Raw genomic sequence first — 16,040 nt, 5'->3', positions numbered from 1 at the left:
TACCTGCATGTACACATACCACACATGTACTTACATGCATATATATACAAAAAACTACAAGTTTTGTTCTGAGGAGGCAGAAAGAATAAATTTGATATGGCATAATGATAAATCAAACCCCTCAGTGCATGACATATTCATATACCATATCCAATGAGCTATTATTAGAAACAAAACTTAAGGGCAGTTTTGTATTTATTAATGTTCCCCATTACACTCCCTTTCCAAATACTTTCAGCATGGATCCAGTTGTGATGTATATAAAAATTTGATTCAGGGCATCTAAGAATATCAATGTGCTGATGTCAGTGAGAATACCTAGGCAGCTTTACTTTCACTGGAAATATGGACTGAACATCCATTATTATGGAATGCCAGATATCATCCATATCGAATGCCTGATGAGCCATAAAAGATTTAACTGATAAGAGTATGAAAATTGGTTTCATTTCTTTTTACTATAGAATTTTGCATTATATTTGCATGTCCCATGTTTTCCTCAGTTGTTTGACTCCAATATCCATTGCAAATTCCCCTTCCCCCAATCTTGGACAAAGGATTAAATTATAAAACTGTCATAATGTTATAAATATTTATAAAATCTACCCCCATACATATCACAAGGATTCATGTTGCTCTCTTTAATGGTATAGAAGGAGTTGTACATTATCACACACACACATGATCACATTGTACATTATCACACATGATCACATTGTACATTATCACACACATGATCACATTGTACATTATCACACACACATGATCACATTGTACATTATCACACATGATCACATTGTACACATGATCACATTGTAGATTATCACACATGATCACATTGTACATTATCACACATGAACACAAAGTACATTATCACACATGATCACATTGTACATTATCACACACACATGATCATATTGTACATTATCACACATACATAATCATATTGTACATTATCACACATACATGATCACATTGTACATTATCACACATACATGATCACACTCTACATTATCACATATGTGCCTATCTGGATGATCATGACCATATTATCTCCACTTTAATTCAACACGAGGCTAAAGTGGAACTGAAACTGCTCACCTCACTGGCATCTGTCCAACAGCCAAATCTACGGGCAACTGGCCAAGAAATCTGGGTCAGCAGGATGCTTTATATATAAATTCAAAACACTGATGATTGCCCATTAGAAAACAAGGTTTCCCTGGTTTCTGTATCTTCATTCAGATCAGCATGCGCTCACTTGTCAATCACTGAAAGGCTTGGATGCTGAGATGCTTTCTATCAAATTTGGTCACAATGTGCTTAACAGTTTTGCTTTCAGAAGTTATTTTAAAGTTTGGCTACTTTTAACACTGGTGGCCATATCTGATGGCAGATCAGCATCAATGAACTAAAGACCTTCATGCCAGGATACTTCAGTTAAATTTGGTAAAACTTTTAAGCAGGTTTTTTACAAGAGGTTGTTTAAAATTTATTATTTTTAGTAACAGTGGCCATATCTGATGATGGATCTGAACCCGCCAAACAACCCTGAAAGACCTTCATGCCAGAATGCTCTCTGTAAAATCTGGTACAAATGGTCCAAATAGTTTTAGAGAACTTGTAAATAAATACTGTGAACCGATGGATGATGTACTGTGAACCAAAGACCATTCTATAAGCTCACTTGGCCTTGTGGATAGGTGTGCTGAGAAATAAAAATGGAGATAACAGGATGACACAATTATGTTGCTCTCCCAATTAACCGTGGTCAAAGAATTTTAAACATGGATGCAGATGGGCCAGGAAAAAAGTGAGAATCCAAACAGGGACTTAAAACATCAGATGATTTATTATTTCAATACAGTGGAGTGTTCCTATGAACCAGTACATCATGCAGTTCATCACAATGTCAACAAATGATGACAAGATCACCACACAACCATGCACAGTCAACCCCAAACGAACTCACGGATATGCAAAGTTACCATGCAAAATGCAACCATGCACAATCAACCCCAAACTAACTCACGGATATGCAAAAGTTACCATGCAAAATGCAACCATGCACAGTCAACCCCAAACTAACTCACAGATATGCAAAGTTACCATGCTAAATGCAACCATGCACAGTCAACCCCAAACTAACTCACAGATATGCAAAGTTACCATGCAAAATGCAACCATGCACAGTCAACCCCAAACTAACTCATGGATAAGCAAAGTTACCATGCTAAATGCAACCATGCACAGTCAACCCCAAACTAACTCACTGATATGCAAAGTTACCATGCAAAGTCAACCATAAACTCGTGGATATGCAAAGTTACCATGCTAAATGCAACCATGCACAGTCAACCCCAAACTAACTCACGGATACACCAAGTTACCATGCTAAATGCCACGCACGGTCAACCACAAACTACAACCACAAACTAACTCAGGGATATGCCAAGTTACCATGCTAAATACAACCACGCACAGTCAACCACAAACTAACTCATGGACATGCAAAGTTACCATGCTAAATGCAACCACGCAGTCAACCCTAAACTCATGGACATGCAAAGTTACCATGCTAAATGCAACCATGCAGTCAGCTCCACACTAACTCACGAATATGCAAAGTTACCATGCTCAGACATGATTTTGGTCTTCCATTAAAAAAAGGTGAAAAAAATATAAGGGGTGGGGGTCCTTACCCAACGGGATCGCGAGAGGCAGTGCCCCTGATACGGGTGGCCAAAAAATCATTTTACACTCATAAAAAACTGCTCCAGGTGCAACTTATGATCATAAAATAAACCAAAATAATCATTTGAAAAACAAATAAACTTACCAAACATGTTCAACTTGACTTCAATAATTTCACAATATTTACTGTCATGTGAATTTGTTCCCCAATACTATTGATGCTGAAGATATTTCATGTGCATGTCAGTGTTCACATCGTAATTAAGTCACAATAATTTCTCAATTTTTGCAGCAAATATATTATACTTCTCTCTTTTCATAACAAATCTGTAAAATAAACACCCAAGTACATCAACTATATATACAAATAATCCCATTCACTTGTGTTTTTCTCCAATGGACACAACCTGTTGATTTGCCAGTTGAGTTCTTTTTGCAGCTTTGGCAATGATTTGTTTAGCCTTCCTTTTTGTCACAAATGACTTTTTTGGCTCAATGTACAATTGTTTCTTTTCCTTTTCAATGAAAGCCTTTTTCCTTTCAAGCTGTGATTGTATTGGCAACATGCAGTGCACATATTCTAACAGAGGGCTACAGTTGTTCTCTCATGCAAGAAATCTTTTTTCTTATAGTAATTAATTTCACTTTTTTCAGATGCCTTCTGAGCTTCAATTTTTTCGTAAGCAGCTTCTTTTGTAGGTGCTGTTCCAAACTCTTCCAACCGTGATAACCGTAATTCAGATCTCTCTTTCAGAGGTCACAAAATACCAGTCATCTAGCATTCAGTTTTCTTATAAAATGACAAACTAAATTTCTGTAAACTTTTCTCTCCAGTCATTTCCATTTCCATATGGTTTTTAAACCTTTATCTAAACTTTTCGTGTCATGGTCTCTCTCAACAACACAGGACGCCATGTTTTGCAAGCATGCTTCTTCTTTCCATTGCCATCAGTTTCACTTACACGAAGATTCACTGGATGAATTTAAACCTTTGACCAATCAGAATACTCTTTACAAGAGTCATGTGCTAACTAATGCATGGAACAAATAATTTACAAGGGTCGTTGCGGAATGGGACCAGACAGACCATTTTTTTAAAACCGGATCGGAGATGATATATAAAAAGACTATATCAGGACAAATCTGACTCAAGTCAGGAAAAAAGCGGAATTCCCCTCTAAAATAGAGAAAAATCATGCCTGGATGCTAAATGCAGCCACGCAATCAACCCTAAACAATACATGGACATGCAAAGTTACCATGCTAAATGCAACCATGCAGCCAACCCTAAATTAACTCATGCATATGCAAAGTTATGATGCTAAATGCAACCACACACAGTCAACTCCAAACTCGTGGGTATGTAAAGTTAAGCACTGACAGCACATACTTTTAAACAGTGAAAGTGGCTATAAATTGTTTTTTGCCAGACTTACAACCAGGTCCATTAATAACATTTTAATATATATATATATATATATATATATATATATATATATATATATATATATATATATATATATATATATATATAATAAAAAACAATCAACGGAATTATCAATGTACACATTTACAATTTTGGGAAAGCAAGTCTAATTACCCAACCCTACACATCACAGAGTGTAAAGAACACTTTAGTCCACAACAGAAGGATTACCTTCATATCATGATATGTTGGTCAGCAAGAATGACTAGGGCAACACAAATGTCCAGTAAGGTCAGATCATTTTGCATACAGGAAGAAATACCTGGATTAGTCAACGTATAGGACAATGACTGCTGTAATGTGTTTACAAACCCTGGAATACATCTAACACTCTGGATGAATTGTGTACAACTTAACTGCCCGTTTTTCTAAATAATGTGAGGTTGTACTCTATGTAATCCTGTAATGCATTTTACAGCCAGGTTTAGTCTGTACAATGTGAGGTAGTGTTACACGTCTACAAATCCAGCAATAAATTTAACAGCCAGGATGAATTTGTACAATTTGAGGTATAATTATGTTTCTACAAATCCAGCAATACATTTAATAGCCAAGATGAATTTGAACAATGTGAGGTAGTGTTACACATCTACAAATCCAGCAATACATTTAACGGCCAGGATGAATTTGTACAATGCAAGGTAATATTATATGCCTACAAATCCAGCAATACATTTGACAGCCAGATGAAATTTGTACAATAAGAGCTAGTGCTTTGTGTCTACAAATCTTTGAATACACTTGACTGCCAGGATGAATTTGTGCCATGTGAGGTTGTGTATTTATTTCAATTGCTGAACAAGTAAAAAAAAATGTCACAAAAAGTTGCAACAACTCCCTGTTAAGTGATGTGCATGTATTCTGGGTAAATGACCAATTTGTAATTAATATTTTTCTCCAATTTTCACACTTAGTGCCTTCCCTGAAACTTTAGTCAAAATAAGCAACAAAAAAAAGTTTCAAATTATTGTTGGGCTAAAAATTGTAATCTTCCATTACTAACCTGAATTGTGCCTTCTGTTCACATCTAGAGTGACTTTCTGTTCAGTAACCGAGATGTCATCTGCAAGATAAAAGAATAATGATAACAAGTTGCCCATAGAGTGCACACCTGGCTGATGCCTGCCTAACAGCCAAATGCAAGAGGAATTGGCCACAAAATCAAAGTCATTGGCATGCATTCAGCTGGAATTTCTTCCAATGCTGCTAACTGCTTATGTTCGGTTTCAAAGTTTCTCTACCTCTATTTAAGATAGTCTTATGCCAGCTTACCTTCCGAAACAGCTTATCAAATTCTGCTGAGAAATTGTTTGGGATAATTGTTTTTGTTTTGTTTTTTGCTAACATTTTCAAAATCTTTATGCCAGGCCATATTTGTAACCATTTTCAAGCCTTTATGCCAAGCCATATTTGTGACCATTTTCAAACCATTATGTCAGGCCTTATTTGTAACCATTTTCAAGTCTTTATGCCAGGTAATTTTATTTGTTAATGCTAGGCTGCTTTCTGCAAATTTGATCAGATTCCACTGAGTGTTGTTACGAAGAAGTCACCAAAAAGTTTCTATTATTGTTATATAGTAAAGATAAAAATATCTGATTGAGACACATTTTGTACAAAACTAATTGGTCTTCATGCCAGGTTACTTTATATCAAATGTCATCAAATTTTGTTTTGCAGTTTGAGAACAAGACATTTTAAGGTTTTCTATTTTTAGTGATGACCATATTTGTCAGAACTTAAAATCCCTCCATGTCATGAGGAAATTGGGACAAAATGTGTTGCGTGGTTTGAAGAAATCAGTTAAAGTTTTCTAGGATGATGGTTGGGTGGAATTATTTGTATAAACCAAAGCCATCTATGTCCAGATGCCTTCTGTCAAATTTGGTTAAATCCTGTTGAGCATTTTTCGACTTGTAATTTGGTAAAAAAGTAACAGTGGTCATATTTAATGTCAGATTGGGATCATTTGTGCAAAATGGACAGCCCTTCATGACAGACTACTGTCTGCCACAGCTTGGTTGACACTTGTAAAGTGGTTTTTATTTTTGAGAAGTTAAAACAGCAAATGTTGATGGAAGGCACATGATAAATGTTACATTTGATGCAGGGTCATCCTATAAACTCTACAAGACTTATGGTAAGATGAAATCTGACACACAATGAACTTTTAGGAGAAAGATGGTCATAAATGGACTGTAATTAAACCAATTATCCTCCTCAATTAGTTCAATGTCATTTTAAGTGTGATTACATTGCAAGAATTTATTAACCACAGTAAAGTACAGAAATCATCTAGGCTTATCTGACCAAATTTCCTACCAATTTTCAACTCTACAATTCTGATTTTTTAAAAGCACTAATATTTGCCACAAGGATTGTAGAGAACACTGCCACATCTAGAACAAGTGTTGTGGTATGTGTTACATGACTTTAGAAAGTTTAAAACACAAAATTATATTTTTATGAGGAAGCTACTGTAACAGCTACACAGGTGTTATCATAAAACGAGTACAAGGCTATTACCTTGTTCAGATGTCTGCAGTGAGATTGGACAAGTGTTGCCCGCAACAATCACCATACTGTCTGGAAAATAAGAAAGGAGGCGAACAGAATGAAAAATGTACAAGCAATGAAATGCAAACTTTATTGGTACAAGTTCAGCTTGGTTTAGTATTTTATGGTACATCAACACAAGCAGGTTATTTAGTCCCAAGGCATTTGGAGTAAAGTGCATTTCCCAAGGACACACCATGGTAGCCGACCCAGACTGCACTAATGGTAGGATTCAAACCCACAACCTTTCAGTTACAAGTCTGGCACACAAACCACTTAGCAACCCTGGTGCTCTATGGATAAAAACGATGTATTACTAACTTCAATGTGTACTGCTAACTTTCTTTATGGGTATATTTTGGTTGAGCCAAGTCTTAAACTCATGTGGACAGGGGTGAGGCATAGGAGTTGTATGTAAAGGTGTACACCTTACACCACTGTGTCCCTTATTTTCAGTGAGAGGAAAATTCCTAACATCAGTTATCAAGTGTATTCAACTGTAGGAAAATTGTTAAAAACACACACACACTGTATCATTTGAATTGATCTGGGACAAACTTCTTGTACCATATATAGAATCTGAATATATAAATCAAAGCTAGCACATTAAAATAAATGATGACTTCAATTTAAGAAAATGCGACCACTCTCAATTTGTATCATTACAAGTATTTTAGAAATGTTTGTCTTTACCATGGCAATTGATGTTCTTAATACTTATTCATTATTCTGTTTTATACCAAATTTACATGATAAGATTAATCTTTATATTCAAATCACTTCTAATAGTCACAAAATCAACCCAGTGAAGCATATGTGCAATGTATGCTTTATGTGTATCTAACAGGTATGCTGTATTCCTTCTCTAACACTTACACATATAGAAACAAAAATGGAACCACAATTGCTTAAAAACTTCATTTTAGTTAGTTGTTTCTATGTAGGTATTGTTTTACTTTTAAAATTTGCCTTTTAAGTTTACTAAAGCTTTAGAATTATCTACTATGAATAAATACATTTGAAATTAGATCTACCATACTTGTTTTTAATAAATTTATTTTGTATACATCAAGATGAATCTACAAGGAAGTACCAAATAATGTGCTTACTTTACCTGTGAAACTAACCAAATAAATATTCTTTAATATTTAAACTAATTTTGAGTGTGGAAAGGTGTGTACCTATGTGGGCAAGATTTTTAAGACGGTCATTGTGGCAGCCATATTGGATATATGACTTGTATCATTTTCATTTAGGACCAACTAGGTATCGTATGTATCTGAAAACTCCATGGTGATATAGGCATCTATTTGGGAAAAGTAACAAAAACAATATTTCAAGGTACAACTTTCTGTTTAAGAGTATCAATATTTCCAAGACGCCTGCTACGTTTGCCACATTGGATGCCAGATTTTCATGATAGCAACTGTATGGCAGCCATGTCTAACGTCAGATCTGTACCAATATCATTCAAGACCAACTGGACATAATAAATCTTCTCATGAAAACCCCACATCAGTATGATTTTCTGTTCAGGCAGAGTTGTGATAAGATATTTTTATGTGGCTGCCATGGTGCCATAATGGATTTCAGATTAGCACCATTTTTATTAAGGACCAGTTAGACATTGAAAGATGTCCTTTTTGTGAAAACCCCATGTTGAGACAACCATCCATGTAGGAAGAGTAGCAATAACAAGATTTTCAAGACAGTTACATTTTACATCAGCTCATTAACATTTTCACTTAGGCCCATCTAGACAACATCAGTAAAAACAACACATGATATGATGTTCCATTCCAGAGTAATGATTAGAAGATTTTCAAGATGGCTTCTGTGGAGACACATTTTGACCTCGCATCAACACCTCTTTCATCCAAGACCAAATAGAGATCACAGTAAGACATATTGAGAATAAATTTACAATGACAGTATTCCCATCAATAAATATACTGTTGTTTGTGGCAGCAAATAATAGAGATGCTGCCAGGATTTTATCTGATGGGTGGAGCTCCCCTCTTGTCACAAACAAATGGGTAGAAGAAAATGGAGGAGAAGGAAACAGCCATAGTAAATATTGACCAAACACTTCAATATCCATCTCTTTCTTGCTAATTGACTGTCTGAGCTCCACCAAAATCAAAATCTTTCAAAGCTGTCAGCATTAATCTGTTATAGCGTCTGTGCCTTATCTGTGTTTGAATAATTTCAGCGTTGAGATCTCCTATCAGTGTTTTGCTGACAATTATGCCATACTTCTTATTTGCTCCATAATGCTATAGTAGGGCTTAAAGTCCATCTATGCCAGTGTCCTTTTTAAGAGATGATTTGATCAAATAAATATGTTTACTTATTCCAGGGCCCAATATACCAATAAAATTTAGTATAGCAACCTTTCATATCAAGTTGAAGAAACACTGACATATAAACAGTTGCCTACATAAAATGAGGATTGACAGTTAAATAAAAATTGTATACTGTGCAAAGTATAATTTTATATGCATTATTTTAAACTAAGTTGGCAGAGTTCTTATGCATCATAGCTCTCCAACTGCATGGATTCATACAAATTTTGTGCGATTCTCACATTGTGCAACCTAGCAGTTTGTTGGTTGATAACAGCTAATACAGCGATTCTCTGTGGCAACAAATGACAATGGCTAATGTTACTTGTTAAAAAAGAAAAGGCATGTCAAGATTGTTATTACTACTCACCTCCATTCCGTCCCCTCACACCAGATGCTGGAATATCACTAGTATAACCAATGTTTAAACTCTTCTCCTGCATTCTTCATTCCTTTAATGTCATACTATCTCCCAATATAATCTGTATATACATGATACTGTAAAACAAATTATATATATATATATATATATATATATATATATATATATATAAGAAAAAGATGCTGTGCAAATCATAGCCTTTTTAAATACGTGTCAAAAGTTGTATATAAAAGCATTGATGATCTCCTGAATAATATTTCAAACAATGGCATTGATATACCATGAGAATTAAACAACACCATTTGTTATCAAATATGAATTTTTGCTCCTCTACATCACTGTAAATGCATTTGTTAGAAAATTCCAGGAATTACTGAAAACCTTCACTTCATCTCAAATTCTTGTCGGCAAATATTTCTACCAGACATTTCACCAGGCTGAAAAACCCTATAATTGGAAGCAAAGTTGCTACTTTGTATTTCTAACCCAGTTCCCCTATGAGAGACATTTCTGTATGTTACTGTGAACAACTTCTGACTTTTTCAGTAATACTCCTCAATATTAATCACCATTTATTCAACAAAATAAACACCATTGTAAATAATACACCTAATAGTAATCAACATTTTGAGCAATATTCCTCAACTGTATTTGTAATCAACATTCTGAATGTGTCAACAGTAATCAACATTTTGAGCATTCCTCAAAAGTAGTAATCAATATTTTGTTAGTAATATAAATTGTAACCACTATTCTGAATAATATGCCTTAATAGTAATCAACATTTTAAGTAATACTCCTCAAGAGTAATCAACATTTTGAGTAATACTCCTCAACAGTAATGGACATTTTGAACACTCAAAAGTAATCAATATTTTGAACACTCCTCAAAAGTAATCCACATTTTGAGTAATACTCCTCAATAGTAATAACAGTTTGACTACTCCTCAATAATAATCAACATTTTGAACACTCCTCAAAAGTAATCAATATTTTTGTAGTATTCCTCAATGGTAATCACCATTCTGAATAATATGCCTGAACAGTAATCAACATTTTGATGTTGTAGAGTTTAACACCATTTTTCAGCACAAGATAGGCTATACATGATGGCCAGAATTAATGGTGGAGGAAGAACCCGGGGAAAAACCCGGAAAGTACCACCGACCCACGAGAAGTTACTGGCAAGCTATCTCACATACCCACATTGGCTGAATCCGAGACTCGAACCCATTCAGACAGAGGTGAGATGGCAAAGATCCGTAACGGAGAGCACTTTAGACCACTCGGCCACCCTAATCAACGTTTTGAGTAATACTCAACAGAAATTGACATTCTGAACACTCTTGAAAAGTAATATTTTTTTTAGCAATACTCCTCAACAGTAATCACCACTGAAATTTCATGACTATGCATGCAAAACTTTCCAAAATAAACATGTAAATAAATCAATTTATATTCATGTAATGTTTAACTTATGATCTTTCACATGCTTGATTTTATTTCATGTATATTGTTAATTAAAGAAATAAATATACTCAACAGAATAAACCCATTTCTCATTACTACCCTTTACCACCATTCTCCACTTATTGCGAGGTAATGCTTGATTTCACCGCTTGGGGCTATAAAGTTGATGAGCAATTCTATTGCCAACAAAATTCCATGACATTAACAAAATTCTAGGATTATCATAAGAATTTCTTGTAAAATAGTATTTTTAAAATTCCTAATGGGAAATTATGAGAAAATGACAAATGAAAATAACCATGACAAATTTAGAAATGGGCTTGTATGGTCTTTATTCCATGAGACAATATTTTACACATAGTCGACTTTTTAATGTTTAATGATACACATTTTACAGTCTTTTGGTTTCTGTGGATATATTAACTAGGTATGGATACATCAAAGAATAAATAAATACCTGAGTAAAGGGTCTTTGGTAAATGAAAGATGAAAGGTAAAACAAAAGAAAAGAAAAAGCAACAAATTGTAGAAATACCAAATATATGAATGCACAGACAAAAACAAGAGTCCCTTGAAGGGACTAATGCTCTACTAGGCAAAACCAGGAATGCAAGATAATGCCACTTCTTCATTTTAACTGTCAAGCATTGAAACCATCTCTGATGTTCTCAACTGACAACAAAATCTCTAAATTTACTGCTGTGGTATAGATGTTTGATGTGACCTTGACAACATTTTGATTTAGGACAAAAGCAGACATCACTAGATGGGAAAGTATATTTTCATTAGTTGGCCCCTGTCCAATTTCTTATGAATATGTGATTTTTTTCCTCCAGCTATCATTGTTTAATAATTAAAGATACAGACAGATTTGTGAATTAGGTGTTTCATGGTTGTGTTGGTCATGAAATTGTTGTAAGGCATGTACACCTCACATAGTTACTTCACAGCATGCAGACAATGAACTACCAATAGTCAGCTAGAAAGCAGACCTAGCCATAAATTTAAAAAAACATGTTTACGGATCCATCCATTTAGAGACGAGTACAAATTACAATATTTTCAAAATGTGGCTTTCCATTTGGGTTAAGTAGCAATGACAAGACGATCAAGATGGCTGTTGTGGTGGCCATATTGGATCAGTACCAATTTTATTTGAGACCAACTCAATGTAAGAAATCTTCTGGTAAAAAGCATGTTGCAATTAAACTTGTGATTGCATGAGTTATATGATGCCAGCCATATTAGATATCAGATATCACCATTTCCATTTAGGACCAATTAGACATCAAAGCCTCTTAGAAAAAAATCTAATGTAGATATGCGCATCTAAGTTGGAGGAGTAGCAACAAGATTTCCAAGATGGCCACTGTATCAGCCATAATGGATGTCAGACTGGCACCATTTGCATTGAGAACCAAATAGATACCATAAGAAGTCTTTATATGAAAACTCCATGTATGGCTATCCATTCAAGCAGTGAAGATTTTCAGAATGGCAACCATCCTGACACTATTAGATATCAGATTGGTACCATTTTTATTTATAACCAGCAAGAAATCATAAGAAGTCTTTTACCAAAAACTTGATACATTATGACCACTGATGTAGGATTTGCAATAACAAGATTGTACCTGTTGAAGAGATAATGGATGTCTGAGATAGTCCCTTGGTATTTATGTTCTAAATGTTTCACACAAACCTATAGTGTAGTCTTCCTTTATTTACAAAGCTGAATATTTACTACTGAACATAAAATAAATATTTTTAACAATTTGTTTTGATGTACAGTAATACCTCATGCATTCTGGATTCGTGAATTCATGGATTCGCGAAATTTTCATTGGTACCCTCTACGTACATGTTTTCTTTATTTTATTGAATTGTACCTTCATTATATGACTTCTGTGACATATGAAGTTTACCTAGTTTACCTTCCTGACAATGACAAAGAAAACATCAGTCATTAAGTTTACAATCCCATTCGTTACTTGGTTTTACCTTACTGTGAGTGCAAAAGAAAATGGCAGCCAATGAATTAGCATAGGGGTAATATTAGTATACATGTACCGTACTGTAAATGCGCTAGTGTGGCAAATACCCATTAGGCGATACTGTACTCTATTTTTACGTCAACCATTTATTTCTCTTTTTAAGGGTAATGTATTAAGCTAACTTTTAAATGAAATTAAAGTGCTTTGGGAGCATGATTTGGGTCATATTTAGGGTCTAAACCCTAGAAATAAGCATTTATTAGCATTTTTAGTGACTCGTACCAAACATTCGCGATTCCTCCTTATCCGCGACTGGTTCTGGAACCTAACCTCGTGAATGTTCAAGGTATTACTGTATTTTTGTGAACATCATATCAAAAGCAAAGGCAGACTATTCAGCAGCATAGGATATGTGACCTTGATAAAAATTGGTGCCACACTGAATTTCCCTAAGTTGGATTCAGAAGGATTTGTTTTGGATTACTTTTGGAACTACAGTCCTTACACTCATGCAACAAGGTGGACATAGAAATAGTATTTATTCTTTCAGGCGAGGCAGATTTGTAAAACTATGGTGAATGACATCAACATAAACTGATGAATATTTATGATGCACCTCCCAACCCACCCAGATATAGGTTATCTACCTTGCTTTATTGTGTACCAGTTCATAATTTTTTTCCCCATTTGTTCTCAAATATTTTGACATTCTTTCCCTACAATGACATAATTTCAAAGCCTGTGATTTGTTATATCCTTGATACCTTTCGTTTATAAAATCGGTGTGTTGGGGTGGTAACAATCTGCCAAGAGAGTAGGCTAGTACTACAGAATAATTAATAACTTGCCTAATACTGCCAACTAAAAATTATACCTATATCTCACTGTTATGAAGGTGAGAAAAAGTGATATACCTTTAAATGATACCAAGAATTTACAATTGTAAAAACAAGCCCATATTCATCATTTGTATAAGAGCAAATAGTGAATTACACTAAAATAAATGGTCCCCCTGTTGTTAAACAACAGCCCAAGCAGGGGGAATCCCCTACAATATGGCTATCGTATCGATCTTTCCCGCCAAATATTCCTAACAAAGACATCCACTTGAAGCCGAAAATGCACATAAACTTACTTTCGCTAATATTGTATCTTTTGCAAAACTGTTTAAATTATATGCACGGACTTCGGCAATGGTTGGCATAATTGTCACACTCTCGTAATCATAAAATTGGCACACAGGGCTGGCTGTCCACTGCATTCTGAACAAACCATTCGTGCACTGGAAACGGCGGTATCTAATGTAGTTTCTGCGTATATTTTCATATGCCTTTAGCACTTATTTACGTGATAAATAGTATAATAGTCTACATAGCGATGGTCATCGATGCCGGAAACGCTTACGGTTTCGGGACTCACGACCTGTTCAATAAAGGTTACGATAAGACACGTGTTTTTGCAGACAACAGTATATACAAAAATCCACCATAACACCGGTTATTCCCTGTAAATTAACTGAAAAGTAAGCTCATATAAATTATTCTGTATATTATGAAGTTTAAAACCAATTAGTGAATGATCTTCTGACATACCTCCTGCCCCTTAAGTATTTGACTACCTAACACCAACGAAGCACACTTCTATTGCGCATGTCTTGGGACCAATCATTTAATATTAATTTCTTCTCTCTCTCTCTCTCTCTCTCTCTCTCTCTCTCTCTCTCTCTCTCGCTGGTGGCATACGTGTTTAGAAGCGGGAGGTCGCGGGTTCGAACCACGGCCGAGTCATACCAAAGACTTATAAAAATGGTACTAGCAGCTGCCTCGCTTGGCGATCAACATCAAAATCGTAGTGCTAAGCTTGGTCAGCCTGTTGTCAGGATAATGTTAATTGGTGGGACATGATGCATCAGTGCTAGATACCACAATAAACTGTCACACTGCATACATCGTAGCGATATAAATGAAAATTTGTTAAAGATACGTAAAAAAAATCCAAATCACACACACATTCTCTCTCTCTCTCTCTCTCTCTCTCTCTCTCTCTCTCTCTCTCTCTCTCTCTCTCTCTTCCTCCGCTGTAATACTAAATTATTTTCGTTGATTTTACTGACTCTTTACCCAGTTGGCACTTGTATGACTTATTTGTTTTTTATTTTCTAAATCCGCTTGTCTCTGTTGAATTGTAACACTTTACATATGCTATATCATTTTTGTGAAGTTTGATTCATTAACTACTAAATGTCCAATTAAAGTTCTGCGAAAATCGCGCGCATGCAGTGCGTTGTGCTTTGTACAACCTCCGCCCTTCCACAGAAACAGGGGCCCCGAGTGGCCGAGTGGTCTAAAGCGTTCTCCGTTACGGATCACTGCCATCTCACCTCTGTCTGCGTGGGTTCGAGTCCAAGGCTCGGCTAACGTTGGTACGTGGGAAGCCTGCCGGTAGCTTCTCGTGGGTCGGTGGTTCTTCCCTGGGTTTTCCAGGGTTCTTCCTCCACCAGTTATACCGGCCGCCATGTATAGTCTATCTTGTGCTGAAAAATGGCGTTAAACCCTAGAACAAAAAAAAAATCAAAAAAAAATCAATAGAAACATTTGCATCTTTAAAATCTGTATATCGTTACCTTGTGCTGTAGCAGCTACCAGACTTGAGCCATATGGTGTAAACATTGTTCCCAATATCAATACAGCGTTTCCAATATCAACAAATTGTTCCTGTAATTCATTAGATTGTTCCCAATATCAACTCATTGTTTCCGATATCAACACATTGTTTCCAATATCAACACATTGTTCCCAATATCAACTATTATGTATATCATTATTATTTTAAACTGCTGGTACATAATTGTTGTAATTTGTATTCATGGCTGTTGTCACAGAATAAGGCAAGAAATAACTTGGTTTCGCTAGAACGATTTGATCATTTTCGTCGTAACTGCGTACAGTTACCATGGGCGGATAATTGATTTCTAGATAAGCAACTGAACTAGCATGTATCTCGGCGTAGATCACTTGCGGAGAGAGACACTAAAAGCACGGCATGCACGGGTATTCTACCCTTACCAATACTCACTCCCCTGTAGATTTAAGGCAAGTTTGTTTTCTAACTGA

At 35.4% G+C, this 16,040-nt stretch overlaps 1 protein-coding gene across 4 annotated transcripts in view; it reads right to left on the bottom strand.

Annotated features, from left to right (window-relative positions):
* LOC149795992 (uncharacterized) overlaps positions 1 to 15,820 on the bottom strand; it is a 70,951-nt gene extending 55,131 nt beyond the window's left edge. For 3 of the 4 annotated variants that reach the window (XM_089965906.1, XM_089965908.1, XM_089965909.1), the window contains exons 1-4: positions 14,520 to 14,587; positions 9,452 to 9,579; positions 6,707 to 6,766; positions 5,184 to 5,243 (exon numbers count right to left, since the gene is read on the bottom strand). In XM_089965906.1, coding sequence (XP_089822032.1) covers positions 5,184 to 5,243; positions 6,707 to 6,766; positions 9,452 to 9,524 — 193 coding nt within the window. In that variant the 5' untranslated portion in view covers positions 9,525 to 9,579; positions 14,520 to 14,587. Of the gene's footprint in view, positions 1 to 5,183; positions 5,244 to 6,706; positions 6,767 to 9,451; positions 9,580 to 14,519; positions 14,588 to 15,550 lie in introns of those variants that run through there. The other variant, XM_089965907.1, reaches the window with a different exon arrangement.
* Between the last annotated feature and the right edge of the window lie 220 nt (positions 15,821 to 16,040).

This window comes from Sinohyriopsis cumingii, chromosome 7, assembly GCF_028554795.1.
Source record: "Sinohyriopsis cumingii isolate HCF-2022 chromosome 7, ASM2855479v2, whole genome shotgun sequence".
NCBI lineage: Eukaryota > Metazoa > Mollusca > Bivalvia > Unionida > Unionidae > Sinohyriopsis > Sinohyriopsis cumingii.
This window is presented reverse-complemented; position numbering and strand designations above follow the sequence as displayed.